This window comes from Saccopteryx bilineata, chromosome 2, assembly GCF_036850765.1.
Source record: "Saccopteryx bilineata isolate mSacBil1 chromosome 2, mSacBil1_pri_phased_curated, whole genome shotgun sequence".
NCBI classification, from domain to species: domain Eukaryota; kingdom Metazoa; phylum Chordata; class Mammalia; order Chiroptera; family Emballonuridae; genus Saccopteryx; species Saccopteryx bilineata.
The window spans coordinates 385,136,279-385,164,054 of NC_089491.1; the positions used below are offsets into that span (position 1 = coordinate 385,136,279).

The following is a 27,776-nucleotide window of genomic DNA, read 5'->3' on the forward strand; positions in this document are numbered from 1 at the left end:
ATGACCCCACCTTTCCTCACGCCTGGAGACGGAGGTGGGGCGGGGTTCAGTCAAACAATCTCCCACCACAGCGAAGGGAACATGCAGACACACTCACCCAGCAGGCGGGTGGGGACGGATGGTTCGGGGCAGGGCGGCGAGCCCTACCCCACTCTGAACTGGGAATGTATGAAAATAGCTGCATAAATCTGTCCTAGTCCCCAGCCCCGGTCTCCGACGGGGGACAGAGGAAAATGATGCAAAAGAGAAACTGAATCCGATGAGCAAAATAAGGCAAACCCAACTCCTGCCTTCTGCCCATTGGCCCCTGGGTCTCTGGGGTTGGGGACACACCGGCCAAAGGCCGGCCGGCAGGGGGGATGGTGCACTCTGGGGGCGGGGGCAGGCCCACTTTGGCATGGCCTTTCTCCTTCCCGGGCCTGTGCAGTGGGAGCGAGATGGAGGAATCTGGACTGAGGCACTGAGTATGTACATATATACATGGCTCCACCGCTGCCGCTGGCCCGTGGGGAGGGGCTCGGTACAATCCAGTGCAAAAGTTTCCTTCAGGGGAGGGAAGACATGATCGGTAGAGCCAGCGCCATCAAAGGGAGCCTTCCTTCCCCCAGGGTCCCTGTCCCGGGAGCAGGGCGGGCCAGAGAAGGGACTAGTAGTATCATCGCGTGGAGAAACCAGGCACAGGAGCGTACACTGAGTCACGAGTCCCCGCTCCAGTCCTGGCTCTGTGACTGAGGTGTTCAGCCACCCTGGCGAGTTACTTCCTCTCTGGGCCTCAGTTTCCCCTCCTGTAAGAGGAAGGTGCCCATTCAGAGGATTCAACTCGCAAGGGCTCATTTGGCTCCAACCTTCACCATGTCTCTGGTTCCATTCCACAGAATGGAACGCCAAGTGCCACAGTGTTAACTCAGAGGAACAGAAGTCTGGGGTCTCCCCCGATATCCCTCCACCCCCGACCAGGACAGTGATCTGGGGCCTCGGGGGCCACTGCTCCCTGCAGGACGAGCCAGAGCATTAGTCCTTCTTTCCAGAGCCCAGTCTCCTGAAGAGCTGCTTCCCCTTGGAGAGGAGACCCCGCACCTTCTCGCTTGTGCCCTGTGGCCCCCCCAGTTCAATCCTGGGGAGGCGGCCCGGGTCACAGGGCCAGCCTGGAGGCACTCGGGGCCCTTGTGTTGAGTTGGCCCAGTCCTGGAATGTGAGAGAAAAGGGACAAGGTCAGGGCCCAACTCCCTGCCCTAACCTGACTCTTCTACCCTGCAGCCTCAGGGGCCTCCGGCCCCCCATGTCACAGAGCCCCACCACCCACCACTGCCCCACACACAGAGCACAGAGACGTGGACGAGACAGTGATGCTGAGGGCACTGAGCTAGGAGTCCGGAGGGACAGAGGCAGAGTTGGCTGGGACCTGGGCCAGCCCCTGCCCTGTTCTGGGTCTCTCTATAGGGTACTGGCCTGACAGAGCTCAAGTACTTGGACCTGACCCTCAGGACGGGTACCCCAACTTCCCCATGTCACCCCCTCCACAGAAGGGAGAGCAAACGCAGGACCGCATAGAGGTAGCCGTCCTCTCCGGGGCAGGTGACTCTGCACCCTCAGGGCCAAGGAAGCGCGCCCTCCAGGTGAGCCTGCCCAGGGCCTTCAGGGAGTGAGCCACCAGGGCTCCCCTGGAATGGCCCCTGGGAGGGCGTGGGGGCTGGGGTGGGTGACAGGCGTCACTGTCACTGTCCCCAGCACAAGTGTGTAGGCTGTCCCTCGCCAGCTCTCCTCGCTCCATCTGTAGCTGGGAGCGCTCCCCCTGCCAGAGCCCACCCAGACAGGGTTGTGTGTGGCCTCAGGACAGGGACTGGGGGAACAGAAGTGCCACCACCAGAACGTCTCCCCTAACACCCTGGACTCCCGCATTCCCCACCACGTTCTCCGGTGCCTGGTACATCCCTTGGCAAAAGTCAGGTCTTGCCCGCCTGCATGTTCCCCACACCCCACTCTGTACTTCCTTCCTCAGTTCTCTCCTTGCCACCAGACCCTGGGGGTCTCCTGGCCAGAGTGGGCCACGGTGCCCAGACCAGAGCAGGGAGCTGTGTGCCCAGCCTGGGGCCCAGCCCACCAAGGCCCCAGTTAGGTAGCAGGGCCTGCCATCAAGAGGTCTGCCAGCACCTAGAGGTTACAGCATCTACTGCCAACCGCCGGGCTGACGGCGGGCGCTGCCCACTCCGTGCCGGGACTCCTTCCACAACATCCCACGAAGAAGGGGTTGGTTGTGGAGGAAACAAAGGACGTCTCTGAGCCCTGGAGATGAATGGTGTGGGGCTATCGGTGGACTCCAACTGTTTAAGCCTCCCCAACCCCCCCGCATTTTATTCCCCTTAGCAGAAGGAACTGAGAAATGGAAGTAAAATCATGCATCTGAGCCCCTAAAAGGTCATGACACAGAGGACAAGGGTAGAGACACTATTATTACCGATGGCTTTACAGTGTCTTCTTTCTGCCACCAATACTAATCATAATATTATAATACCATCATCATATAGTATCATAATACATTGAAGAGTCATAATATGAATGTCATGTAATATTCTATAAGCGGTATGTGTTACAGAATCTGAGGAGTCAGCTAATATGGGGCATTCTACACTAAGATGACATGTATTCCTGTGACAGCTGGCACTGGCCAAAGGCAAGGGGAGGGGATAGTCTTATACCCAAACTTGGCTTGGAGCAAAAGCCCCCACTTCCTGGAAGAGCCAGGTCAGCTCCAGCACACGAGACGAAGGAGTGCTGAGGGATTACGGTGATGTGAGAAGCGGGGAGCACGTGGACACAGGGGCCGGTCCCCCACTTACATGTTGCTCTGTCTACATAGATCTATCTCCAGCTAGCACTGGACTCTCCTCTTCCTCGTTCTCTGAAGAACAGGGAACAAAGAGAGGAGTTGGGTTATATAGACAGACCCACAAGTTCTCCGCCCAGTCACCTGGCCGCCAGGTCACAGGGACTGGTCCTGCTTTGCATTTTCTGTGCCTTGCCTTTGCCTTTGGAGCGAATGCAGATGGAAACCTAGGGTTCTCTGGTGCAGGCCTCCTTACCCTCTCCCTTCCCTGTGACGCTGGAGCTTTCAGGGTCCCCCACCCACCCCAAGAAGAGGCAAGCTCTCAGAATGGGAACCCAGGAAGCTGGGCCTTGTGGACAATGGGCTTTAAGAGGCTCCTGGGAGATGGGGAGATCCGCAGGGTAGGGAGTCCCTGCACCAGGACTGTGACCGGCTGGAGGTATGGGGGACACCGGGTCCTGTTCCCCAGGCCCCCTCACCTGCACCAGCCCTGGGGTGTGGGCAGCTGGGCTGGGGGTCGGGTGGCGGCATCACCCCTCTGCAGAGAGGGGTCCCCGCTTCCTAGGAGGGAGCTGGGCTTGGCCGGGCTCTCTTTGACAGGAACTCGGCAGTGCCAGCCTGGGCACGGGGCCCAGCTGGCTCATCAGCCCTGCGCCTGCACCCCTCCACTGCACTGCCCTGGCCCACACCACAGCAGCAGGGCAGAGACCCCACTGTAAAGCAGGGAGCCCAGCTCCTCACTGACCTGACCCTCGGCCTGGGGCGCCCCAGGCTCCCTGTGTGGGCCACCTGTCTCAGGCCCGGGGCCCTCCAGGAAGTTGGATGGAACCAGGCCCCTCCGTCCGTTCAGTTCCCCCTGAGGAGGAGACAGGGATCAGACCGAGATCTGAAGAGGCCTCAGCCCCGTCCCCTGGACCCAGAAGCCACTGGAAGAAGAGCCTGGGGCCATCTGTCATGGGAGGGGACCTGCTCGTCCTCCCCACCCATCCGAAACCCTGGCCCATGTGCTCCCCAGCTCTGGGAGAGCCCTCTCTGAAAGCTGAGCGGGGGCATGCCCCCCCACATTCTCACATAGTAGAAGCCGTCATCGTCCATGCCCCCAAACACAGTGATGACGTCCCCTGCTCGGAAGGAAAGCTCTGCCTGCGGAGAGACCAAGAGGTCGGTGTCAGGCTTGGGGGCCCCCGCCACCCCCCTGTTGGCTGGGCTCTCTCTGAGGGTCCTCACCTCCACATCCATGTTGGGGGAGCTCTCCCGGGGGTTATAGTCAAATGCAGCCACCATGGAGCGGGGGACTCTCAGGCTGACAGACGAGACCAGCTGTGGGGGGCCTGCAAGGGGAGGGAAGAAGACTTGGGACTCTCTAGACTCCCCACCTCTGCACCACAGGCCTGCTGAACCCCTAGTCACCACCTCCTCCCCTAGTTGTAGCCCCTGAGGAGGGACCAGAGGGACTGGCCGGCGCCCCCCTTTCCCAGTCTCCCCTGCACAGGGGCGGTCCCTCACCCACACAGCGCTGGGCAGGACCTTCTGACTCAGCTGCGGAGAGAATGTGTGTGTGAGCCCCGCCCCTCGCAGCCCCGCCCCTCGCAGCCCTGCTCTTCCCAGGCTGGGGACGGTGCAGGGCAGGCTGGATGCAGGAGAAGGATGCTCAGAGAGACATGAGCCCAGCCCTTTGGTTTGGGTAGTGAACTAAGGCTCAGAAAGAAGTGACTTCCTCCAGGTCCCACAGAATTTATAGTCAAGTGCTTTTTGGAACAGATGTCCCAGCAAGCCACTCCCTGTCCCCATTAGAATAAACTACCCTTCTCGAGAAGGGACGGACGGACGTGGTGAAGGTCTATTCTGATTACCTTTACCTGCTCAAAACCCCACATGCGTCTCCCCAGGGAGCCACGCAGTGACCCTCATCCTCACTCGCCCTCCCAGGTTCCCGAAGGAGAAGGGGGTCTCACCTTTCTTGGAGCGGCGGGGCTTCGGGGGAGGCCCAGTTATGCGTGCTGTGGAATACAGAAAGGGACCGTTCCCTGATCCAGGAAGGCAAGTAGAAGTAAGAGAGAAACCGAGGCAGGGGATAGGACAGTGACTCTGGAGTCTCCTCTGGGGGCCATGCCAGGGTCCCTGCGCACAAGTTTCTAAAAAGCATTCCTCTCACACCCACAAATCCCAGGATCCAAATACAAAGCCCATCCCCCTCACAGCGGAGCCCGCTCCATGCGGCAGGCTCACTGCCATGGCCATGCTGGCCTCAGTCTCAGTGAGGCCTGGGGGCTCCGCTAAGCTCCATAAATGAGGCATCTCACCACTCCACACTCACGAATTCTCCATATTCTAGACATACAAGGTTGAATTGGAACTGGGGGGCGGGGGGCAGGACATGGATAAGTGACAGCAGCAGGTCATACCTGAGCCCTCACCGAGAACATCTGGGGACAAATATCTCCGCTGAAACAGTTGATGTCTCTCTGCAGGACTGTCCACAGCCACTTCGGCCACCATGTTGCAGGGGATGTAGCCCGTCCGGCCCGCACCTTCACCCCGGTAAAAGCCATCGGCATCCTTGTCCCCAAACACCTGGAGGCAAAGACCAGTCGTTTCAGGAGGCCAGTTCGGCTTGCTCCCGGTGCCCCAGGCCCCAGCCCCGCAGCACGGCCCCTGCAACTGCAGAATGCTCTGCATTTTCAGACTGTGGGACAGAAAGTAGGGGGAGAGAGCCAAGAATAAGGATCAGAAAGATGACAGAAAATAACCCTTTCTGTATTATCATCACCCACTGTCTGCATGTCCATTCCTCCAGCCCACCCCAGACTAGGTCTCCCAAGCCTCAGAGCAACAGCAAAAGCCTTCAATAAATACTTAGAAGTAGCCTGATCAGGCAGTGGCACAGTGGGTAGAGCATCGGCCTGGGATGCAGAGGAGCCAGGTTCAAAACCCCGAGGTCACCGGCTTGAGCTCAGGCTCCTTCAGCTTGAGCATGATGGGCTCAGCAGTTTGAGCACGGGGTTACTGGCTTGAGCTTGGGATCGTAGACATAACCCCATGGTCACTGGCTTGAAGCCCAAGGTCGTTGGCTTGAGCAAGGGGTAACTGGCTCAGCTGGAGTCCCCCTCCCCCGCCCCCGTGAAGGCACATAGAGAAAGCAATCAATGAACAACTAAGGTGCTGCAATGAAGAATTGATGCTTCTCCCTTCCTGTCTGTCCCTATCTGTCCCTCTCTCTATCTCTGTAAAAAAAAAACCAACTTGGAAGCGTAATAAAAGTCGTGATATTAACCACAGCAGTTGCATTGGGCTGTGTGCTTTGAGTCATTCAAACCTGAAAGAACCCTGTGGGGTAGACACTAACACTATCACCATTTTACCAGTGAGGAACTGAAGCCCAGAGGAGTTCATCTATTCAAGGTCACACAGCCAGAAGCGGCAGCCCCACCTCATCTGGCCCAGGCACGGCTGTGATCTCTCCAAGCAGGAAAGGAGGGATGAGGAAGGACCCAGACAGGGAGTCACCTTCAGGATCTGGCCCTCCCGGAAGGGAAGCTCCTCTTCCCCAGCATCCGGGTTGGGTGACATGGACACGGGGTCATAGTCAAATAAAGCCACAAAAACCCTGACAGGTAGGTCCTGGTAAGCCAGCACTTCTTCCGGGAGGCTCCTCAGAGGCTCTGTGGAGAGTTTGGGAGAAAGAGCAATGACAGTGAGCTCTGGCCAAGGGGTGCAAAGGCCTCTTCCACCTACCACAGTCCCATGAGGTGCTCACCCAGCTCAGCGCTGCCCAGCCTGGGGGCCTGGGCCCCTCTCTGCAGGGGTCCCCTCCTCCCAGAGTTGTCCTGCCCTCGGGGCTCCTCAATTTCTGTTGCCTGCAAAGAGGGGGCAACAGAGGGCAGAAATGTCACCCCGTGCCTCCAGCGGGCCCCACAGCGGGGGCAGGACCCCACAGTGCTCCCCAGCTCTGCCCCGGCAGCATAAGCAGCACAGCAGAGCCGGGACACAACATTCCTCTCCTGGAGTTTGGGCCCAAGCTCACTGGAGACTTCAGATGCCCCCTGTGGGGAGGCCAGGCGGTGGGGCCCGGCTCCAGACACCCTAGTAGATGTGTGCAGTACGGGGGGGCTAAGGTGAGATCTCGGAGTTGACCAAGAAGCATGTGAGAGGAGGGCCTCTTCTCAGCGTCAGGGTCGGTGACACTGGACATCACAGTCGGTGTCCTAAGCAGAGGAAAGAGCCACCCTGCCCAGAGCAGGGGGCTGGCTGGCGGCAATTGGCGACTAATAACAGAATATTGTGCATCCCAGTTCCGATCGGCAGAAGCAGCAAAGCAGTGGAATGTGGGTGAGAGACAGGTGAGGGAGCCCAGAGGCCCAGCCCCACCTCTGCTGATGGAGGCGGCAGCGTGGAATGGGAGCGGCCGGTGGGCAGCAAGCAGAGCCGCCGGCAGGCGGGCGGGAGCAGGCAGGGGCGGCCCGCAGGGGGTGGGCACGGACCCGGGAGGCTGGCTCCTTGGCTCTGCCACTTGCGCTTCGGCCTCTGCGCTCTGGCTCCCCTTTCTCCCAGGCCGGGAGGCGTGAGGAGGGGGTGAGGCCAGGACCGGCCTTCAGAGCCCCCCTGTGCCTTCCTCCGGGGGCCGGGCCCCAGGCCTCCCCGTCTCCGAGGGAGCAGGAGCTGGTGACGCCGACACCCCCGCCGCCTGCCTCCTGCTCGTCCTCAGAATCATATTCGATACTGATCTCCAAGCTCTTGGGGGAGAGGCAGCTGGCCAGGCTGGCTTCTGGGGTCCGGCCACGCGGGCGCCTCCGGGAAGGGGCCATCCAGCCTCGCCCGCCAGCCTCCGGTCCACCCCTGGTGCCCTCGCCTGCAGGTGGGCCAGCCCTCTCCCGCGTGGGGCCGGCTCGTCCGGAGGCCTGGGGCCCCCCGTTGCTGAGGAGGCGGCTGCACTGCTCACGGGGATCTGGGGACCGCTTGCGGTTTGGGGGCTTCTCAGTGGAGCTACTTCCTCTCCTCCAGCCGCTTCCACCACCTAGTCCAGGCATGGCTTCCAGGTGGTCCCCAGCACTGAAGGGCTCAGGAGACAGGGGACACGGTCCAGGTCCTTGGGGTCGACTGCCATCACAGCCCAGCCTCAGCAGCACAGGCTCAGGCAGGCTGCGATCCTGAGAAGAAGGGCCTGCCTCTGGCTTCTCCTCCTCCTCCTCCTCCTCCTCCTCTTCCTCCTCCTCCTCCTCCTCCTCGGGGATGCTAAAGAGCTTCTTGCGGCAGAACTGCTGAAGGGGCAGCTCCAGGATCTGCTCCAGGATCTCCTCGTCACTGTCAGTCTCGGAGAAGGGCTCGGACAGGGGCTGGGGCTGGGGCTGGGGCAGGTTCTGGGGCAGGGGCTGGGACTGGGGCAGGGTCTGGGGCTGGGGCAGGGACTGGGACTGGGGCAGGGGCTGGGACTGGGGCAGGGGCTGGGGCTGGGGCTGGGGCTGGGGCAGGTTCTGGGGCAGGGGCTGGGACTGGGGCAGGGGCTGGGACTGGGGCAGGGGCTGGGGCTGGGGCTGGGGCTGGGGCTGGGGCTGGGGCAGGGGCAGGAGCTGGGGCTGGGGCAGGGTCTGGGGCAGGGTCTGGGGCTGGGGCAGGGTCTGGAGCTGGGGCAGGGGCTGGAGCTGGGGCAGGGGCTGGGGCTGGGGCAGGGGCTGGGGCTGGGGCTGGGGCAGGGGCTGGGGCAGGGGCTGGGGCTGGGGCAGGGGCTGGGACAGGGTCTGGAGCAGTGTCTGGGGCAGAGGCTGGGGCTGGGGAGGAGGACAGCAGGAAAGAGAGGTCCACGGAAGAGGGAAGCGTTTGTCCTCAAGCGACGGCAGGAGTTGCAGTCAACCCCATAGCCCTCCCGCACCCTCCTCCGAGAGGAAGGACCAGAGAGGCAACTGGCTCGAAGTCACACGGTGTACCCGGCAGAGCCAGAGAAAGACGGAGGGGACACACCCAAGGAACAGGCTGCGGGGTCCACGAGCCCTTAGGAGCAGGCCTTGCCTGTAAGAGCAGAGAGGGCTCCCCGCCCCTGCCCCACCCAGGGGCTCCCAGCACAGGATCTCCAAGGCAGGGTGCTGCCTCCGGCGGGCGGGGTGACAGAGGGACTGCAAAGAGCTCCTCATGCTCCCCTCCCTTCCCGGGCGGGCACAAGCCCACCCCGAGCCACCTCCTGTCTGCGGCTCAGGACAGGGCCCAGGCCACACACCTGGAACGCTGCTGGCTCTCAGGGTGGCTGGTACATGGGGCAGAGGTCCTGGGAACCCGAGGCCGAGGCCCCCCAGCCCCTCCTCGCCCTGTTACCTTGGGCCCATTCTCCCTGACGCTGCTGCCAGCAGCCTGCTTCCAGAAAGGGCCAGCCCTGGGACCCATCTCCTCTTCCTCCTCCTCTTCCTCCTCCTCTTGGATGTCTGACAGATCTGAGTTTCGGCCATGGTCCCCGAGGGAGTTCACTAGACAGACCCCGAGCTCTGCCACGTCCTTTTTCTGCAAGAAGTGAGACAAAGGAGGTGGAAGGGCAGTGAGGGGCCTGGGGCTGGGGGCGCTCTGGGAGGGTCACCCCTGCCAGGATGAAAGGGCTCTCTTGGCAGAGGGAAAGAGGGCCATGGCCCAAATGGGGGTACACACAATACGGGTGGAGGACAAGGATGGCGCCAAAGGGCAAGGGAACTCTGGGAAGATAAAGTGGCCAAGAGACAGGCACACAGCACAGGCCGGGGAGGGCACCAGTGGAGACGGTGACCAGACTTTGGCTGGTAGGACACAAGGAGACAGGCTGCAATTCTCTGAGATGGCAGAGTGTCCCTAACCCCGTACCTCAGCCCCAGGCCTCAGCCCAGCCTCTGTGTCCCTGCCCAGGCTGGCCTCGACACAGGGCACCTTCTGGGCCGGTGCTCCCTCTGTGGGGCAGGGTGACGGGCAGGCCTCTCCCGTGGTCCGCCCAGCCTCCTCCCGGGCCAGGGAGGGAGCTGCAGGGCCAGGAGCTCTCTCACCCACGGCGGGATCACGGGCCCTCCTGGCCTCTGAGGTGCCTGGCGCAGCTGCCCCAGCGTCCTCCTACAACGGGAGGCACTGAGCAAGGGCCCAAGCCCCGGGCCCCTGTCCCAGTGTCCATCTGCTCCCCGCCCCCAGGAGGGTACCTGGGGGCAAGGTGCTGGCTGCTTCTCCTGCGATCCTTTCAGCATCTCTCCGGGAGAACTTGCTGGGGCGGCCCCAAGGGGATCTTGAGTTCCGTGGTGCTCAGGGCACCAGAGGGGAGAGCTGGGGTCGCCAGGCCCAGGGGAGGCTGGAGCAAGGGGCGTTCTGGCCTCCGAGCCTGGTCGTGGCGAGGGGCAGGGGACCCTGGCTGGCAGGCAGGCCGCGACCAGGGCCGGGGCAACAGGAGCTGAAATGGAGTCCGCCGACTCGCCGTGGGGCGACATGGTACGCACGGCCACCTCGCTGCACACCTGCAGCAGCTGCAGCTGGGACACTTCCACCAGCACGCTGCCTGCTGTGGGCGAGGCCACCTCCATGATCTGCAGGGCGGAGGGAACACAGGAGGGGACACAGAAGCTCAGATGGCCAAGTGGGAGGACACAGCAACAACAGTGGTGAGCAGCATGTGCCAGGCGCCAATGGGAAGCCCGTGGGATGCCTCATCTCATCGGCCGGCCTGGGCACAGGGCTTCAGTGGTAGAGCAGTTTTTTAAATCCCAATGACCAAAGCCTGTGCTCTTAACCAGTATGCTACCTAGTGCCCAAACGCCGGGGGCCAGGCACCACAGTGCCAGGCTGGGGAAACCAGGCCTCCGAGAGCACGGCAGGGAGAGACTCGCATCCTGCTCCCGGGGACAGGTGGGCAGAGCGCCCAGGCCGTACCTTCTGTCCATCTGCGTAGACGGCATAGCCTGTGACCCGGACGCCATTGGAGGTGCCAGCAGCATCGATCGTTACTGGGAGCCAGCTGATGAGCAAGATTCCCGGGGAGGGCCCCGGCTCGACCTGCACATCCAGGGGGGCATCAGGTGGGCCTGCGGGAAGGGGACACAGACCCAGTGATGCAGGACACCTGCCACCGGAGACATCAGCCCATCCCCTGGAAATGCCAACAGCACAAGTCTCCCCTTCCGCCATCACCCATGGCCGTGACCCCCCCGGGTGTGACAGTCGATGCTGGAGCCCGCATACCTGCTGGGAGTGTCGTGAACTTCAGGGTGGCAGTCCGCTGCTCCGGTCTCTCCCAGCCTGGTTCCCAGGACCCTCCCAGTGGGAGCTGAGCCTCCACACGGGCCTGATAGAGTGTGCCAGGCCGCAGGTGGCAGAAGGTGGCCCAGTAGGTGCTGGGGCGGGCAGGGGAGCACTCTTCCCCATTGAGGTAGATGGCATGAGCCAAGTTGCTATTGCCGGGCACCCAGGTGATCTCAGCAGATGTGGCTGTCAGTCGATGGACACGCAGTTGGCTAGGTACCACCCCGGCCCGGGTACCCACCGCCAAACAACAGCGCAGAGGGTCTGAGCTGCCCCTGCTGGTCAGGGCCTGCACAGAAACACGGAGGGGCTCCGCCCGCAGGTTCAGGTTCTCCAGCACAGCCTTGGGGGGCGCCCCGGGGCCCAGGGCCTGACGCAGTTCCCCGTTCACGCAGACACGGTAGCCGCTCAGCTCCACTGGCTCAGGAGGCGGCTCCCAGGCCAGCACCACACTGTGGGCCAGCTGCTTGAGGACGGCCAGACAGCGAGGGTAAGGCGCAGCCAGGGACCCGCCCAGGCCCTCGGGTGGGGGGCTTAGACTGAGCTCATCCCCTGTAGCCTCCTCCTCCGACCGGGGCTGGCTGTGTGTGCCCATGCTCTGGCCCCTGCCGCTGCTGCCGCTGCCCCCTCCGCTCAGGAAGCTGAGCTCAGGGCCTGAACTGTGGGACCGTTCGGCCAGCTCCGAAGGCAGGGAGGTCAGGAGGTCATCATCGGACACACGCTCTACAAAGTTGGAAGGGACCAGGCCCCTTCGGCCATCCATGAGCTCCCCTGGCAGAGGGAGGGCAAGGAAGGGGAAGACAGAGAGGAGGTAGAGAAAAAGCCAGTTCAATAAATGCAATCTAGCAAGAGTCAGTGGATGAACTTAAGCTTTTTATTTTATTTTTTTTTTGTATTTTGCTGAAGTGAGAAGCAGGGAGGCAGAGACAGACTTCCGCATGTGCCCGACCGGGATCCACCCGGCACACCCACCAGGGGGCGATGCTCTGCCCATCTGGGGCATTTCTCCGCTGCAACCAGAGCCATTCTAGTGCCTGAGATGGAGGCCATGGAGCCATCCTCAGTACCTGGGCCAACTTTGCTCCATTGGAGCCTTGGCTGTGGGAGGAGAAGAGAGAGACAGAGAGAAAGGAGAGGGGAAAGGGTGGAGAAGCAGATGGGTGCTTCTCCTGTGTGCCCTGACTGGGAATCCAACCCAGGACTTCCACACACTAGGCTGATTCTCTACCGCTGAGCTAGGCAGCCAGGGCAAACTTAAGCCTTTGATTCAAATCAACATTTCCCTGTCGGCACTTTAAAAATATAAGAGTCGTCAAGATCTGGATTAGAGAGTTACTGTTCTTATCCATAAGTGTGATAACAGTATCATGCTTATGTAGGACAGTGCTTCTTAAATTTCAATGTGCATATGAATCACCTGGAGATTTGTTAAAATGCAGATTCTAATTCTGTTAGGTCTGGGTGGAGCTGAGACTGTTTCTAACTGGTTCACAGGGGACAATGAAGCCACAAGGGTGTAGGTCAGGGGTCGGGAAAATGGCTCGCAGGCTAGATGTGGCTCTTTTGATGGCTGCATCTAGCTCGCAGTAAATCTTTAGTAAAAATAATAATAACGTTAAAAATATAAAACATTCTCATGTATTACAATCCATTCATTTCCTACCGCTCATGTTCATGGTTGTGGGAGGCTGGAGCCAATCACAGCTGTCCTCCGGGACAACACCAAATTTTTACTGGATAATGTGTAAGGTACACGGGTCATTGTATGGCTCTCACAGAATTACATTTTAAAATATGTGGCGTTCATGGCTCTCTCAGCCGAAAAGGTTCCCGACCCCGGTGTAGATGAATGTCTGTGCTCTGAGAAGCAGGGCATCACAGTATGTCTGGGTAAAATGTCACGTGGACAGCTTGCTTTTCAATTGTTCTTCTTTGTTCACCCACATGAACAAAATGTGAACAACTGTTGAATCTAGGTGGGGGAGTACTTAGGTGTTCACGGTATTATTCTTTAATTTTTCTGTACATTTGATTTGACAAGTTTCACATTACACAGGCCGGAGGTGTGGGGGCGCGGTGCCCCTCGGACAACAGACATCTTCAAAGGAAGAGGGACGCACCATCCGGTCAGGGTTCAGGGAAGGACTCTACAAACCAGAGACACAAATGTCAGAGAAGAGCCTCTGGGGCGTTCTAACTGGAATCAGATCTGGGAGCGCGAGTGGCAGTCGGCCTGGGTAGCAACCAGAGGGAAGTATTGTGACCTTTGTTGTTGTTTGTTTGGGGGATGTCCCGGAAGGAAGAAATTGGGCACATAGCATGTCATGTGGAGCTAATTTGGGAAAGAATGAAAAGATCCCCAGGGAACGGAAGAGTTTGTGGCTGTTGAGCCTTTGTGGGAGGCAGGGGAAGCAGAGGGTGTAGGCAGGTCTGAGCACAGGAGGGCCTGCAAGTTTCCCAACACCCTCTCTTTCTCTCAGGCTAGGAGAGAGAAACAAGTAAGAAAACTTGAAGAAGAAACAACAGGGACTTCCAATAAATAAGATAATATAAGCGCTGTGGTGGGTTGAATACTGGACTCCATTAATATGTCCATGTCCTAATCCGTGGATCCTGTGAATGGGACCTGATGTGGGAAAAGCATCTTTGCCAATGTAATTAAGTTAAGGAGCTCGAGACAACATCATCTCAGATAATCTAGGTGGGTCCTAAATCCAATGACAAGTATCCTTATGAGAGACATGCAGGCCCTGGCCAGTTGCCCCAGCAGTAGAGTGTCGGCTCGGCATGTGGAAGTCCCAGGTTCGATTCTCAGTCATGGCACACAGGCGAAGCAACCATCTGCTTCTCCTCCCCTCCGCTTCTTATCTCTCTTTCTCTCTCTCCTGCAGCCATGGCTCAAATAGTTTGAGCAAGTTGGCCCTGAGCACTGAGGATAGCTCCATGGCCTCGCCTCAGGTGATAAAATAGCACAGTTGTCCAAGCAATGGAGCAGTGGCCCCAGATAGGCAGAGCAACACTCTCTAATGGGCTTGCTGGGTGGATACTGGTAAGGGCGCATGCAAGAGTCTATCTGCCTCCCTGCCTCTCAATTAAAAGAAAAATGTTATGAGAGACATGCAGAAAAAGACACTGAAAAAAGAGAAGAGGAAGAGGCAATGTGACAACAGATCAGACTGGAGTGATGTGGCCACAAGCCAAAGAGCACCTGGAGCCACCAGGAGCTAAAAGGGACAAGGAACAGGTTCTCCCTTATAGTCTCCAGAGGGCAAGTGGTGTGGCCAACACCTTCATTTCAGACTCTGGCCTCCAGAGATGTGAGAATACATTTCTGTAGTTTAAAGCCACCCAGTTGGTGCTAACTTGTTATGGCAGCCCAAGAAAATTAATAATATAAGCCCTAATTCGAAGGACTGTGACAGTACGCAGATCCACAGCCCTGAAAGGCGGGCCCTGGAGTCAGGCACGGGCGCCAGTGCTTGTGCCACCAAGAGCGGTCCAGGTGTGACCAGATGCAGATGAAGCAGTCATTTAGCTAAAGTTTGGTGAGAAATATGGCATCCTACATCCAGTTGTCGACAAGCCATTAAATCTATCCCGGTTGCATAGCTCAAATTCTAGCAATTTGTAGTTGATTAATATTCATGATTTTGCTGCCCCACACCACCACCAAAAAAAGGTGTTTTCTTTTTGCTTTTTTCATAACAAAAAATCCCGGTGCCTGGCCAGGACCACCCTGGGGAGTCTTCCGCAGGCCCCACCCTGGCACCCAGTCTCAGTAATGGGGCAGCTGCCTCAGCTGCCTGATCTTCCCGTGGGCACTGGAGAACTGCCCGGAGGCCCTAACACCTGCTAACTACTTGCGCATACCCTTTCCTGTGCTCCGGGCCCTGATTCTTCCTCCTTGCAGCCACTGGTGGCCAGCATCAGACCTATGCTACGGGCCAGGCCTTGACATCACTAGTGTTAAACATTGCCATATTCTGTCTGCCAGCACAGGAGAGAATTCAGCCAAAATTCCCTGCGTCACTGTCCATAATCTGGGCTGTGGTAGGCCCTGCTTGCGGCAGACCTGCAGTCAGACCAGCTGCCCCTTTCCCAAGGTCCTTCCTTTCCCTTTCCCCACGGGCTGCCAGAGCTCCGCTGCCTTTTGGGGGAGTCTGCAAAGTTACGGTGGACTGAGCATGCCGGGGAGAGGGTACGGATGGGTGGAGGTCTTTGGGAAGAGGAGCTGAAAAGCAGGGGAATGGGCAGAATGACCCCGCTACCCTCCTACCTTCAAAAAAGCCGTCCTCGTCCATGTTGCCATAGATGTAGATGTACTCGCCAGCCGTAAGCGGGAGCTCGGCCTCCGGATTCTCGTTGGGGCCCTCGAAGGGATTGTAGCTGTCAGAGCAGGTGCAGAGGACCAGGGGGTCAGTGACCTGCAGCCGACTTCCATGTCCCACCTCCTCTCCCCACTGCCCTAGGCCTCTAGAGAGACTTGGTTGTCCACCTTTAGCCAAGTGGAATGCTCACCACGGCCCATCCGGGTTAAGAGGACATGTCCACCTGGAATCCCTGTATAAACATCATCATCTCCAGATGTCCCAATCTCTCCTGGTCCCTTCCCTCCACATCCCCCAAATGCTGGAGGGTGGGCAAGGGTGAGAGGCCCACCTATAGCGCGCTAAGAAGACCTGGATCCTGGCTCCCGCCCGGCTGCCCTCTGGTGCTGCTGGGAGCAGGGAGACGCTGTCTGCCTCCAGCTCCTCCACCTCACTGGCTGTATCCACCTGTGGGAAACAGAAGGGGCCAGTCCTCTTCAGAACCCAGGCCGACAGCAAAGCAAGCAGGCTTCCGGGCAGAGCCCGCAGAGGCCCCTCTGAGACGGGAAAGAGCACATGGAGGACAGGCCGGCAGCAATGAGCCCGGCTGTCTTCTAACTCAGCACCCAAGCCACACGTCCTCACGAGGCCCGGCTGCCCTGGGCAGAGGGGATGGGCCTAACCTGGATCCCTCCTCGAGCCCTGATCTCTCTGGCCCCGGACCAGGAAGTGACCAATCTCCCCAACGCTGGAGAGCCCAGCCGCACTGGTGTGGGTGGATGCCCCGTGGCCGTCTGTCTCCTTAAGGTAAAAACACAGCAAAACATTCAAACTATAGGGCCCTGGCCAGTTGGCTCAGCGGTAGAGCGTTGGCCCGGCATGTGGAAGTCCTGGGTTCAATTCTCAGCCAGGGCACACAGGAGAAGTGCCCATCTGCTTCTCCACCCTTCCCCCTCTCCTTTCTCTCTGTCTCTCTCTTCCTCTCCTGAAGCCAAGGCTCCATTGGAGCAAAGTTGGCCTGGGCGCTGAGGACGGCTCCATGGCCGCTGCCTCAGGCGCTAGAATGGCTCCAGTTGCAGCGAAGCATCGCCCCCTGGTGGGCATGCTGGGTGGATCCCGGTTGGGTACATGTGGGAGTCTGTCTGCCTCCCCCTCCCTCGCTTCTCACTTCAGAAAAATACACAAAAAACCCCCCACAAAACATTCAAACTATAAAGAGGTGAAGGCAAGAAGGCGGACGGACTAAGAAGTCCCCCTGAGAAGTGTACAGAGCAGGTAAGTAGACAGGGCTGACCCTGCCCTGGGCATCTAAAGCCAGCACCACTGTTCTATGCCACAAGGGGGCAGTAGAGGTCAAGGGCAGGGTTCAACCACTTGCCACAACCTGGGACAGGGGGCTGCTCCTGACCTGCCCTCTCCCCTTCCTGCAGTTTGGAAGGTAGAGGGAGAGCACAGGTAGGAAGTGACCGGAAGAGTTCTGAGTGATGCCCAAGAACCTGGTAATAAGAATTGCCACACTTAAGCATTTACTGTATGCTGTACACCGAGGAAGGCACTTCCCTTACCTTTTTTCATGTAATCCTCACAACAAACTTACAAGGCAGGTCTTATTAGCTCCAAAATCCAGACAAGGAAACTGAGCCCAGAGAGGGTCTCCCCTAAGACGAAGCTGAGATCTGAATCCCAGGATCTGTGTTCCTAGTCACATACCCATCACTTCTGCTAAAGACGCGCTCCTGGACAGTCTCATTATGTGGATCCTGGCGCCAAAGTGGCTCCCTGCACCCAGCCCAGGGCTCTAGGGCTTCTCTGAGCCCCAGAGGGGCGGGGTTGGGTGGTCCCAAAGGAGGGCCTACAGCTGGGCCCTGGTGAGCAAGACGGCTTCTCCTGAGCCCTCGGCCCGCCAGGAGGAATCCACAGGTCCTTCTCTGCCAGGGCTCAGCTCCATTTCCCAGCGTGGGACCCCACATAGGCCAGCAGCCCCTCCAACTCCTGGAGACCCCAGAGAGGTCAGAGCCACCTCCCCTACCACCTCGCCAAGGCAGAGCCAGGCCCCGGCACCCCCCCTGGCACTGACCTCCGGCGTAGGGCATGACTTGGGGCTGTTGTGGATGGACTCCGAGCGAGAGGAGCTGGAGAGAGACTCCACCTTCTTGGTCGTCCTGCGAGGGAGGCCCGCAGGGGTGGCAGGGGCGGGCTCGGAAGGCTTAGGGGGACAGCGTCCTGGGGATCCCGGCGCGAGGTCAAGGTCTAAAGAGAAGACAGCACAGGGCTGTGGGGTCTGAGGCCTGAGGAGGGACCAGCGACCAGGGGTCGAGCTGTTTGGATGGTGGAGGTCAGGCCCCTCAAAACTGGGTGTCCTTACGAGGGGAAACATCAGGACACTTACTGAGCAGCAGGGGAGGAAACGCTCCCGTTATTTCACATGACCCTCAGAGCTGCTTGATGAGGCGCACTGAGTTCTTCCTTTCTCACCGTGTAGGATACCAGGGCACCCAGAGGGCTAGCAGCAAGTCCAAACTTACATGGGCCATTGAGCGAGCAGAGCCAGGACCCACGGTTCTGACCGACACCCGACCCAGACTCCACAAGCTCATACTGCCTGCTGCTGAGTCCCACTGCCCAAATCTCCACCCTGATTCAGAGGTTTATTGGAGGGAAGGAGCAGTGGCTTGAGACACCGGGGCCAGATTCCGGGACAGCCTCTCCAGATCTGGCTCTAACTTGCTGTGTGACTTAGGCTGAGTTGCTAGCCTTCTCTGACTCCAAACTCTCTGCTCCTTACAAAATCCCCCAAGCCTGAGGATTCTAGGCTAATGTCACTGAGGATCCATCTTACCTTTGGGGCCGGACCCCCAGTGGGAGGTGGAGCAGCAGCAAGGGGGTGGCAGGCGGTCCCCGAGGCTGCTACAGCCCAGGGCCGAGGTAAGCAGATCCAAGGGGCCGGGGTGCAGGCGGAAGGCCTGGAGTTCCTGGGCCAAGAGGCTGAAGCGTTCCGTCTGGCTGCGGCATTGCTCCTCAAGCTCTCGAACCCGGGCCTGAGCCAACACCCACCACCATGAGCCGCCAAGCCCAGCAAAGCGGCCCCATCCTGGCCTGTGCCATCTCCACAGAGCCCCACACAGGGCTTCAGACCACGTCATCCAGCCCGGGGCCTGGCTGCCCCATCACCCTCACTAATGTCTGGGCTGAGGGTGACATGATGGCTCTATGTGACATCTTCACCACCCCTCCCCCCAGAGGCTGGGGCCACCTCACACTCAGCACACCCTCACGCCCCAGAGTGGCATTTCCTGCTTCTGGCTGTTTTCTAGGCCAGAAGGGATGGCTCCCACCCCCGTCACTACCACCAATATCACCTTAGGAGTTTCCTTGGCTCCACTGCTAGTCACCCTCCCACAGTCTGTAACCCAAATCCCTGCCCTCACAGAGGTCCCCAATGAGATCACACATGGGAGCCGGGGATATCTTATGACAAGAATGAGCCAATTCTCAAAACATCTTCATCAGGTATCCCCAGAGTCTCTCCCCTGACCAGGACCAAGAAGATCGTGGGTTAGACTGGTGGTGAACTTCCTCATGGGCCGAGTGGCTAGGTTTTAAAGGAGGGAAGGCCCCATGTCTGCCTGGCATAGTGGCAGGTCTGGGACGAGGAGATGGCTCACATGTCCTGTGGGAACCCCAGCCCACCTACGGGCACCCAGGTCTGCTCCCAGTCACTCCTCCAGTCACTCCTACTGGACATGAGAGTTGGGACCACTTGGACCTGAGGGAGATCGTGTAACTCAGGGGCCTGCAGCAGGGAGGAGACAGCCTGGGGAGGCGGGGAGTGGGGAGACTTTACCTGCATGGAATCCAGGGTAGACTGGCAGGAAAGGAAAGCACAGGAGAGATTAGACCCTGGGGCCGGGGGTCGTGGCCCAGGGTGGGGCGGGGCCCGAGCAGACACCCTCTGGTCAGCTGCCTGCACTGACCGAACAGTCCCTAAATTGAAATATGTCAAAATGAAGGCAGCCTCTGGGGGGTGGGTGGTAATGAGTGACCCCTGCCATCACACCCAGGAGCCCCGCCTGGCTGTGTCCTAGCCCGAGGTCAACGGGAAGAAGTGCTTCTCCAGGCACTGGACTATTAAGGGCCCTTCCTGTAGCGCCACACCCCACACACAGTCCACTCCGCCCCCGAGCTGTGCTGCTGGCGGCCACCTCCAGGGACCTACCTCCAGCAGCTGCACGGCCCCTTCATGTTCCCTCTTGGCTTCTGCCTGGGCCTACAGGTGGGAGGAGGCACAGTGCTGGAGGAGAGGGGGAGCACTGGGGGTGGGAGAAAGAGAGGTGGGGGGGGCGAAGGGAGGGCAGAAAGATGGGCGGGAGGAGGAAGAAGGAAGGAGGGCTGGGAAGGGGGAGGCTGAGGGTTCCCCCTTCCCAAACTCCCACCCCTGAACCACACCTTAGGCCAGAAGGCAGCAGGGCCTGCTGCTGTTCCTCTCCGGGGACACCCACCCCCCTGCCCCCGTCTTCCCCCATCTCTCTGGGTGCTCCTTCTCAGCCTCCTTCTCTCCCCTTTTGAATGGTGTGGTTTGGCGGCACCCACTTTATACTCTTCACTCTCGCCCAAGAGGCTCCGCTAGTCACACGACTAGACACACGGGTGACTCCAAAATCTCTCTTCAAGACCAGCTTCCCCCTGACTCCAGACTCACAGGTCCCACTGTCTCCGGACATCTCCGTTTAACTGTTTAACACACAACCCAAACTTGGCCAAAACAGAACCCAGAACTCAGGATTCCCTGCCTCTCAGGTCTGTTGCCTTCCATCTCTCACCCCCCAGGGGTGAGAAGCCCCATCCTTTATAAGGATTTTGGAGATAGAGTCAACAAGACTCCATGGATACCTGTCATGGAGTGACAGTCCCCACTCTGTTGCCCGTTTGCTATCTCCAAAATACACCTGTATGCACCATTTGATTCCACCTTCACTGCCTGCCCCCCTGGCCCAGACAGCCATCATCTCCCACCTGGACCCCTGCAAAGCCCCACCTGGTGGCTGCTCCCGTGCCCACACCCCCAGTCCATCTCACGCAGTGCTGCCAATATCATCTTCTAAATGATGAAATCAGATCATGTGACTCTCTACTTGGGACCTTCCAACAGCTTCTAACCACTCAGAGAGCACAATACCCAAACTCCTTCCTCAGCCTTTAATGCTTGAGGCATCTGGCTCTGGCCTACTCCTACTGTTCTGTCCATCCTACTACCTTCTTAGCCACTCTGATCTGGACCCCAACCTCATTCCTGCCACAGGGCATTTGCACTTCTAGCCCCCTACCTGGAGTGCTCTTCAGCTGGCTCCTTCTTATCCTTGAAGTATTGAGACCCTCCCTCCTGACCTCTGTAAAGTGGCCCCTCACCCCACCCCAAGTCACCGTGTCACATCATGCTGTTCACTTCCCCCACTATGCTCATCGGCATTGCACTTGCCAGTGACTGGGATCATCTCCATCACAGATCTGCTTATTTGCTGATTGGTCAGGGTGCCTGGCACATAGTGGGTGCTCAGTAAATGCTTGTTGGATGAGTGGATGACTAAGCTGGGGTCCAGCAGCCTAACACCTTCCAGCACCCTTGCCCCCGGACAGCCCATCCCCACCTGCTGCAGCCTCCGGACCTCCTCTTGCTTCTCCTGAAGGCTGAGCCGAGCCTGCTCATGCTCCACCTCCAGCTGTTGCCTCCGCTGGGCCACCTCCCGCATGTGCTGGAATACAAAACTGTGGGTCAAACCCTGAGCCCCGCTCCAGCATTTCTGTAGATCTAAGATGGGGGAGCCTTCGGTGCCATGAGTTCCAGATACTTCTGTTAAAAAGGAAACTAGGCCCTGGCCGGTTGGTTCAGCGGGAGAGCGTCGGCCAAGCGTGTGGAAGTCCCAGGTTTGATTCCCGTCCAGGGCACACAGGAGAAGCACCCATTTGTTTCTCCAGCCTTCCCCCTCTCCTTTCTCTCTATCTCTCTCTACCCCTCTGGCAGCCAAGGCTCCATTGGAGCAAAGTTGGCCCAGGTGCTGAGGATGGCTCCATGGCCTCCGCCTCAGGTGCTAGAAGGGCTCTGATTGCAGCAGAGCAATGCCCCAGATGGGCAGAGCATCGCCCCCTGGTGGGCATTCCGGGTAGATCCCACTCAAGCGCATGTGGGAGTCTATCTGACTGCCTCCCGCTTCTCATTTCAGAAACACACACACACACACACACACACACACAGGAAACTAAGCCTAGAAAAGGGAAGGGACTGGTGGGTCCAACACTGGGCCTCAGACCCAATGCCCACAAAGGGCATACCCTACTGCCGTGCTTTGTCGCTGTGCCAGGGACCAGCAGCAGCCTCCCCACCCACCAACACAGTCCCCTCACCTTCAGCACCTGCTCCAAGTTCTCCAGCTTGCTCTGCAGACCCTGGCTCTTGCGAAGGGCTGAGTCCCTCTCCTGCGTTACCCCCAGGAGCTGGCCCCTCAGCTCTGCATTCTCACACTCCACCTGGACAGGGGGGCATGGCAGGGAGCTGGGTGCGTGAGCCTTGTCCCGCCAGCTCCTTCACCAGGGGGAAGAGTGCCCTTCATACTGCAGCCCCGCTCGGGAGTGGAGGAGACAGCCCCTCGCCAGGGAGCGGGATCCCGGGCTGCACAGCACCTGGGCAGAGCGGCTACCTGCTCCTTCTCCGTGGCTCGCCCGCTGAGCCGAGAGTTCTCGTCCACCAGACGGGCATTCTCATTCTGGGCTGCTCTCAGCTGCAGTTCCTGAGAGACCAGAGGAGCTCTGGGGAAGGGCCTGGCACCCACATTTTCCTCCCCTCCCCACACAGAGAACCCCCTCCCCCCAAACAAGGTCTTCCTCCCCAACCTGGAGCCTAAATCAGCCAGGAAAAGAGAGCCCTGTGGCCCAGGAGGGAAGTGTGCTCTTGAGGACAAGAGGAATGAACGCCGTGCTGAGAGGGAACCCACCACCTGGATGGCCTGGGGGATCTGGCTTCTGGGGCCCCTCCGGAGCTCACCAGCTCCTCACATCGCCTCTGCTTTTTCCGGGCTTCCTGCTCCAAGGTTTCGCATTTCTTCCGCTTCTTGCTAAGCTCTGATTCCTATCGGATCAGAACCAAGGGCTTCTTACATGGGAGAGCAGAGCCGCCCACAACAGGCCTCCAGCCCATGATCTGGGACTTACCAGCTGCTGCACCAGCAGAGGCTGTTTCTCTGGCTCCCCTATGACCACGGGTGGGCTTCCCACGTCCTTCCGGGGAATAGCCTGGAAATGCCCAGGGGCAGGGAACTGGCACCCGAGAATAGGGCCCCACGGCAGCCTGCACCCTGCCCAGCCTGTCCATAGGAGGCTCCCACCCCATCTAAGAGTCAGCAAAGGGATCCCTGGCCAGGAGGGGGTGGAGGGTGCTGTCACCGAACCCCCTGCCGTCATCTCCAGCTGAGGTGGCAGTGCAAACGCTGCTCCTGTGTCCTTAAGACACACTGCTCTCAGATCCTGAGACCCATGTGTGCCCGGGGAGATGGGTCCCTTATCCAGGCCAAAGCTTTCCCTTTTTAGCTCCTTTTAGCAGCAGCCCAGCTCTGCACTCAATAACTGTCCTGGTGTCCTTCAGTGACTGGCAGAGAACTAGGAGGCCACCTGGGTCCCCAGCAATGTGGTGTTCCCAGAGCTAGGAGCTCTGGACCATCCAAATCTGGGCTTGGCCTAGCAACGCAAACCTGGCCAGACACCAGGAAAGCTTGCCCTGTGCACCTCCCGTCCGTCTGTGCAAACACGGGGGGACGACAGGTCTTGATGGAAGGCTCATCTCCCTCCCTGGGCCAGGCAGAGGGGCAAAATCTGAGCAAGAAGCACCCCACACGCTGAGCCCTTGGTCGCTATAGAGTCCCTTCTCCCACCCCTCTGTCCAGAAGAAGGTGGACCTAGGTGCTGCCCAAGGGACAGAGGATGGAGAAGAGCCAGACCTCTTAAGTTCTGGGGGTCCGGAGTGGAGTCCTTAGCCTTCACGATAGAGGTTGTCTAATTCCGGCGCCCAGTGCGGGTCGCCCATACCTGGAGCCGGGGCAGACGCACCGCCACCCCCGAGTAACCGGGGCCGGGCCTGGCGGACCAGGCAGGCGCTGAACCGGGCGTCCCCGCGCTACCGCGGCGTCGGGAGGCGGTGGCGCGCGCTGGGCCCCGGGCGGCTGCCAAGGCAACCAGGGATTTGCGGCCGGGCTATACCACTGGCAGCACGGCAGGGGCGACGGGGCGGGCACCGCGGGGCGCGGGCCTGTGGGGGGCGGACCCCGAACTCTCGGGAGCGGGCACGGCGCAGGTACGAGCGCTGGGAGGCTGGACCCGGACCCCACCACTAGGGTCGGAAAAGCTCCCCAACCGTGGAGTGCGCACTCCACCACCGGGTCCTCGGGGTTCTGAGAGCGCGTTTCAGGAGATCCCAGAGCCGTCCCACGCCCATTTACACACACCCACACAGCTCCCTTGTGCGGATGCTCACCTCTCCCGTGGCCCTGGGGGTGGGCGCTCCTGCTCTAACCCGGACAGAGGGACCTGGGGGCCGGAGCGGCGGGGACGGTTCCTGCTGGTTGCGCAGGGCGATCTGCCTCTGCAGCCGCAGTACCTCCCGCTGGGACTCGCGCAACAGCCGGTCGAAGTCCCTCGGGTGGAGCCACTGGGGACCCTCCTAGGTTGGGAGCACAGGGAGGGGAGTTTGGCCTAAACCCCTCCCCGCCCCCACGTCGTTCCCTTACTGGAAGGACTCCGATGCGCCGGAACGTGCACATCCTCCCATGCATACATGCTTTGGTCATAGGTGCGGGCATATACAAACACATGCTTTTGCTATCTCGTGTGCTGCCACACACACTAACTCATTTACTGGGCACTCACGGTGTGCCCGGCACTGCGCTAAATGCCTTGTGAACAACATTTGATTTATACAACTATACTCATTTGCATACAGTCTGAAGCCTGGAGCACAGAAATTCCCAGGTCTGGGACTCCTGGCTCCGCCCCCTTCAGTTCAGACTTCTCAGGCTCCCACCTGGGCCGTTGCCAGGGGAACCTACACTCCAGCAGCCTCCGCCTTCCCGCTTCATTTGCATCTCATTAACATCTCGGTCCACATCGCACAAGCCAAGCAGATGGTACTGTGTAGGGTTGAGCTGGATAGGGTGACCAGGCCCTCCTCGCACCTTGCCCGCCAGGGTGAGCCTGGCCTGCAGCTCCCTGCACTCCCGCTGCAAAGCAGCGATCTGCTTGTCCTTGGCCAGCAGGGCGCTGGCTGTCTCACTGAGGTCCCGGGTCCGCTGTTGGGCTAGAGCCTTCCGGCACAACTCCAAGCTGGCTCCTGAACGGGGCATAGGGGCACTCACCTGGCCAGAGGAGGGGTAAGGCCAATGGTCATCTGAGGGCTGGAGCACTTCTCCCACTCCTCACCTCCTCCCAAAAGAGGGGTTACGGTGAAAACCTGGAACTGTGGCCTCCTGCTCCTACCCTGGGTCTGGGCCTCAGGGAACCGATAACCTCATTTTACCCCATCGCAGCAATACTTGAGCAGGACTGACAGGGTTAACCCCACATCCTAGTTTAAGCCCAAAGGACGCTGCTATTTTCGGGCTGCCACTGTGATGGGTCTTCATCCCTGCCCCCACGGGCTCTGCACCCAGGGATGAGCTCAGCAGGAGCTGGAGCCCACACCAGCACGTGGTAATCCAGAATCCTGCTCCCTGCCTGCTCAGGAACTCCCCGCCCAGCCCTTCCCTCCTGTGGCTCCAGAAATCCTCAGCCTCCTAGCCTGGCCAGCGTTTGCCCTTCCTATACTGAGTTCCTGCTTTCCTACGTGTTAAAGAGTCCTTGACTCCCAAAGCCCACCCTTCGGGCCCAGCCCTGGCTTTCCCCACTCCCTGGTCACACAGCCTCCGTCCAATGGCCTCCAGTCCTCACCACCTTCAGGTTAGTCTCCTGCAGCTTCCGGGCCCTCTCCTCTAGGCGCTTGGCAATGACCGCCAGCTCGGCGTTCTTTCGCTTCAGCCTCCGCACCTTCTCCTCCGTCTCGGGGAAGCTGCTCTTCCTCTGACAAGGGATCAGCCAGAACAGGGGCATGTGGGACGCACCCCTGCAGGCCTGATGCTAACTGCCCAGGCATTGGGCTACGGTCCTGGGCTTACAGTGGAGTCCTCCGCAACGCTAGATAAGGGTTCACGTTCTCTGGGTCAGGGATCATGTCATCGCCATGTGGCCCCCCACTGGGACAGATGCATATATGGGGCAAAGAGGAGGACATTGAGGCTGAGGGACAGAGTGACTGAGTCTGCCTTCCCCCAGCTCCAATCCAGGCCCAGGACTTGCTTTCCAAGCCTCACCAGCATCTGGTTTTCCTCCTTAAGGATGGCACAGCGCTGCTGCAGCTCCCCCAAGGCCCTCAGGAGCTCCAGTTTGGGCCTGTCCCCGAAGCCCATGTTCAGCTCACCCTGGCGTGGGAAAGGACAGGGCACAGGGACTCAGGAACCCACCCTGTCCGGTCAAAGCACTCCCGCCATGGTCCAAGAAGACATGGAAACAAGATTCTCCCACCACATCCCAAGCCTTCAGGGTACATACAGCACAAGAGGTCCAGGAGAAGAGGCCATCTAGTCCTCCCTGCCCGCACGGGCACCCCCAACCCTGGGACCCTCTCTGTAGTCCCTAATTCTTCCCATCACCGTTCATCTCCTCCTGGGAAATGCAAGCTTGAGCTCCCATCCCCACCCCTCCAGACTCCATGGCCCCCCCGTCCTCTCCTTCAAAGTCCTGCTCCCTCCATCTCCTACAGGAGACTGCCCACACTGCTCACACCCACCACAAACCCTGTCCTCCCCGGCTGAGCCCAAAACCGAGCTGCCTCCCCCAATCGGCCTCCTCTGCACCCCAATTCCACCACATACCTCCGCACACCCCAGCACCCTCCAGCTCCCAAGGACAGAGACTCACGGAGGAGGAGACACGGACAGACAGACTGTTAGAGACTAACAGAAGAAAGGGGAAAGGGCAGGGCCAGATGCAGACAGACAGGCAGAGAGTCAGAAGGACAGACAGATGGCAAAAAATGGAGCCACTGAGATTCCTGCCCAAAGAGGAGAGAGCCGACAGTCACAGAAATGGACGCACAGACAGAGACAGGCCAGCAGAGGAGGGACGGGCAGTGGGGCTGCATGTCATGCACAGGCTGGAGGGCATGGTGACAGGTCCCCCACCTCTCAGACCAAGCCCTCCACAGCTCCCTTACCGTATGGAAAGCCTCCACCTCCTCATCCTCCGGCCTTCGGGCACTGGGTCCTGAGCTCACTGTGTGCTGCCCCGGGCTGGGCAGCCCAGTTCCTGTCCCCTCAGGGTCAGTGTCCCCCACAGGCTCGGGGCTCTGGGCTCCCTCGGGCTCGGAGCTCTCCAAAGGGCTCGGTTCTCCAACCTGCAGAGCTGCCGGAGCACCGACACTGCTCGGGGCTGCACCGCCAGACTCGCCTCCCTTGCCTGGAGTCCAGCTCTGCCAGGCGGGCAGTGCCCATGGCTCCATGGCTCCGGGATCCCTCAGCTGTGGGAGGGGTGTCAGTTGCTCCATGGTACTGCCAAAGGGCCCCAGGACCTGGGCCGGGGGACATCACCCAGCCAAGGGAAGGGGCTGGCGAGGGTCATGCCGGACCAGGCTCTCCTCTCTGAGCTCTTAGCTCCACCGGGGCTCCATCCAAGGCTGGCCGAGTTCTTCCTCACCCACGTAGGAGGCTACAGAGTCGGAGCTTCCAGCGCTCGAGCTGGGGGTATGTGCGCTGTGTCTGCTCGGGGCTGTGTGTATGCAAGGGTGTCCCCGTGGGGGCTGTGTGGGTATGCAGAGGCCACCGACAGCAGAGTCGGGGTGAAGGTGCGCGTGAGTCTCCAGGTCTGTCTGTTCGGGTCACACTGTCGTATGTGTGTGTCTGGAGGATGGTGCCCCCACTTGTGTGTGTCAGAGGGTAGTGGTTCTGTGTGTCACTGTCTGTGCCTGTTTCGGAGTTGTTTCTGTGTGTGGGCGTCTGCGTTGCAGGGCTGTGGCAGTGTGTGATGTTGTCACTGGCTGTCTCTGAGCATCTCAGTGGTGTGCAGCTCTGTGCATCGCTGTCATTGTGTATCCGTCAGCGTCTGTGAGTCTGGCGATCCATCACGACCCCTCAGCCTGGTTAGGGTCCGCAGGCTGCTGGACCCAGTGGTCCGATGTGATCCTTTATCTCCTGCTCCTCTCTCCGCTGCTGCTGCTGCTGCTGCTGCTCGCTAGCTGGATAGCTTGCTGTGCGGTCTGCTGGTCCTAAGGAGGCCTGGGTCTGTGGGCTGCTTGCCTCATAGTCTCTGTCCCTGCTGGCCTCAGCTCTGGGAACGGCAGAGGTCCC

General features: G+C 59.7%; 1 protein-coding gene across 1 annotated transcript; it reads right to left on the reverse strand.

The window, feature by feature from the left end:
* TSPOAP1 (TSPO associated protein 1) lies at positions 1–27,776 on the reverse strand. The gene is made up of 31 exons (XM_066264047.1): positions 26,648–27,776; positions 25,746–25,853; positions 25,327–25,455; positions 24,576–24,755; positions 23,879–24,064; positions 22,564–22,644; positions 22,397–22,480; positions 22,053–22,142; positions 21,760–21,882; positions 21,006–21,110; positions 19,577–19,627; positions 19,205–19,225; positions 18,200–18,398; positions 17,438–17,610; positions 15,713–15,828; positions 15,330–15,439; positions 10,994–11,824; positions 10,685–10,836; positions 9,964–10,341; positions 9,641–9,880; positions 9,128–9,310; positions 7,306–8,169; positions 6,582–6,681; positions 6,332–6,486; positions 5,230–5,398; positions 4,780–4,824; positions 4,331–4,363; positions 4,052–4,155; positions 3,896–3,967; positions 3,570–3,680; positions 1–1,185 (listed from the first exon to the last, which is right to left on the reverse strand). The coding sequence occupies exons 1-31, from the start codon at positions 26,975–26,977 to the stop codon at positions 1,012–1,014; spliced, it is 5,697 nt and encodes a 1,898-aa protein (XP_066120144.1). The 5' UTR covers positions 26,978–27,776; the 3' UTR covers positions 1–1,011.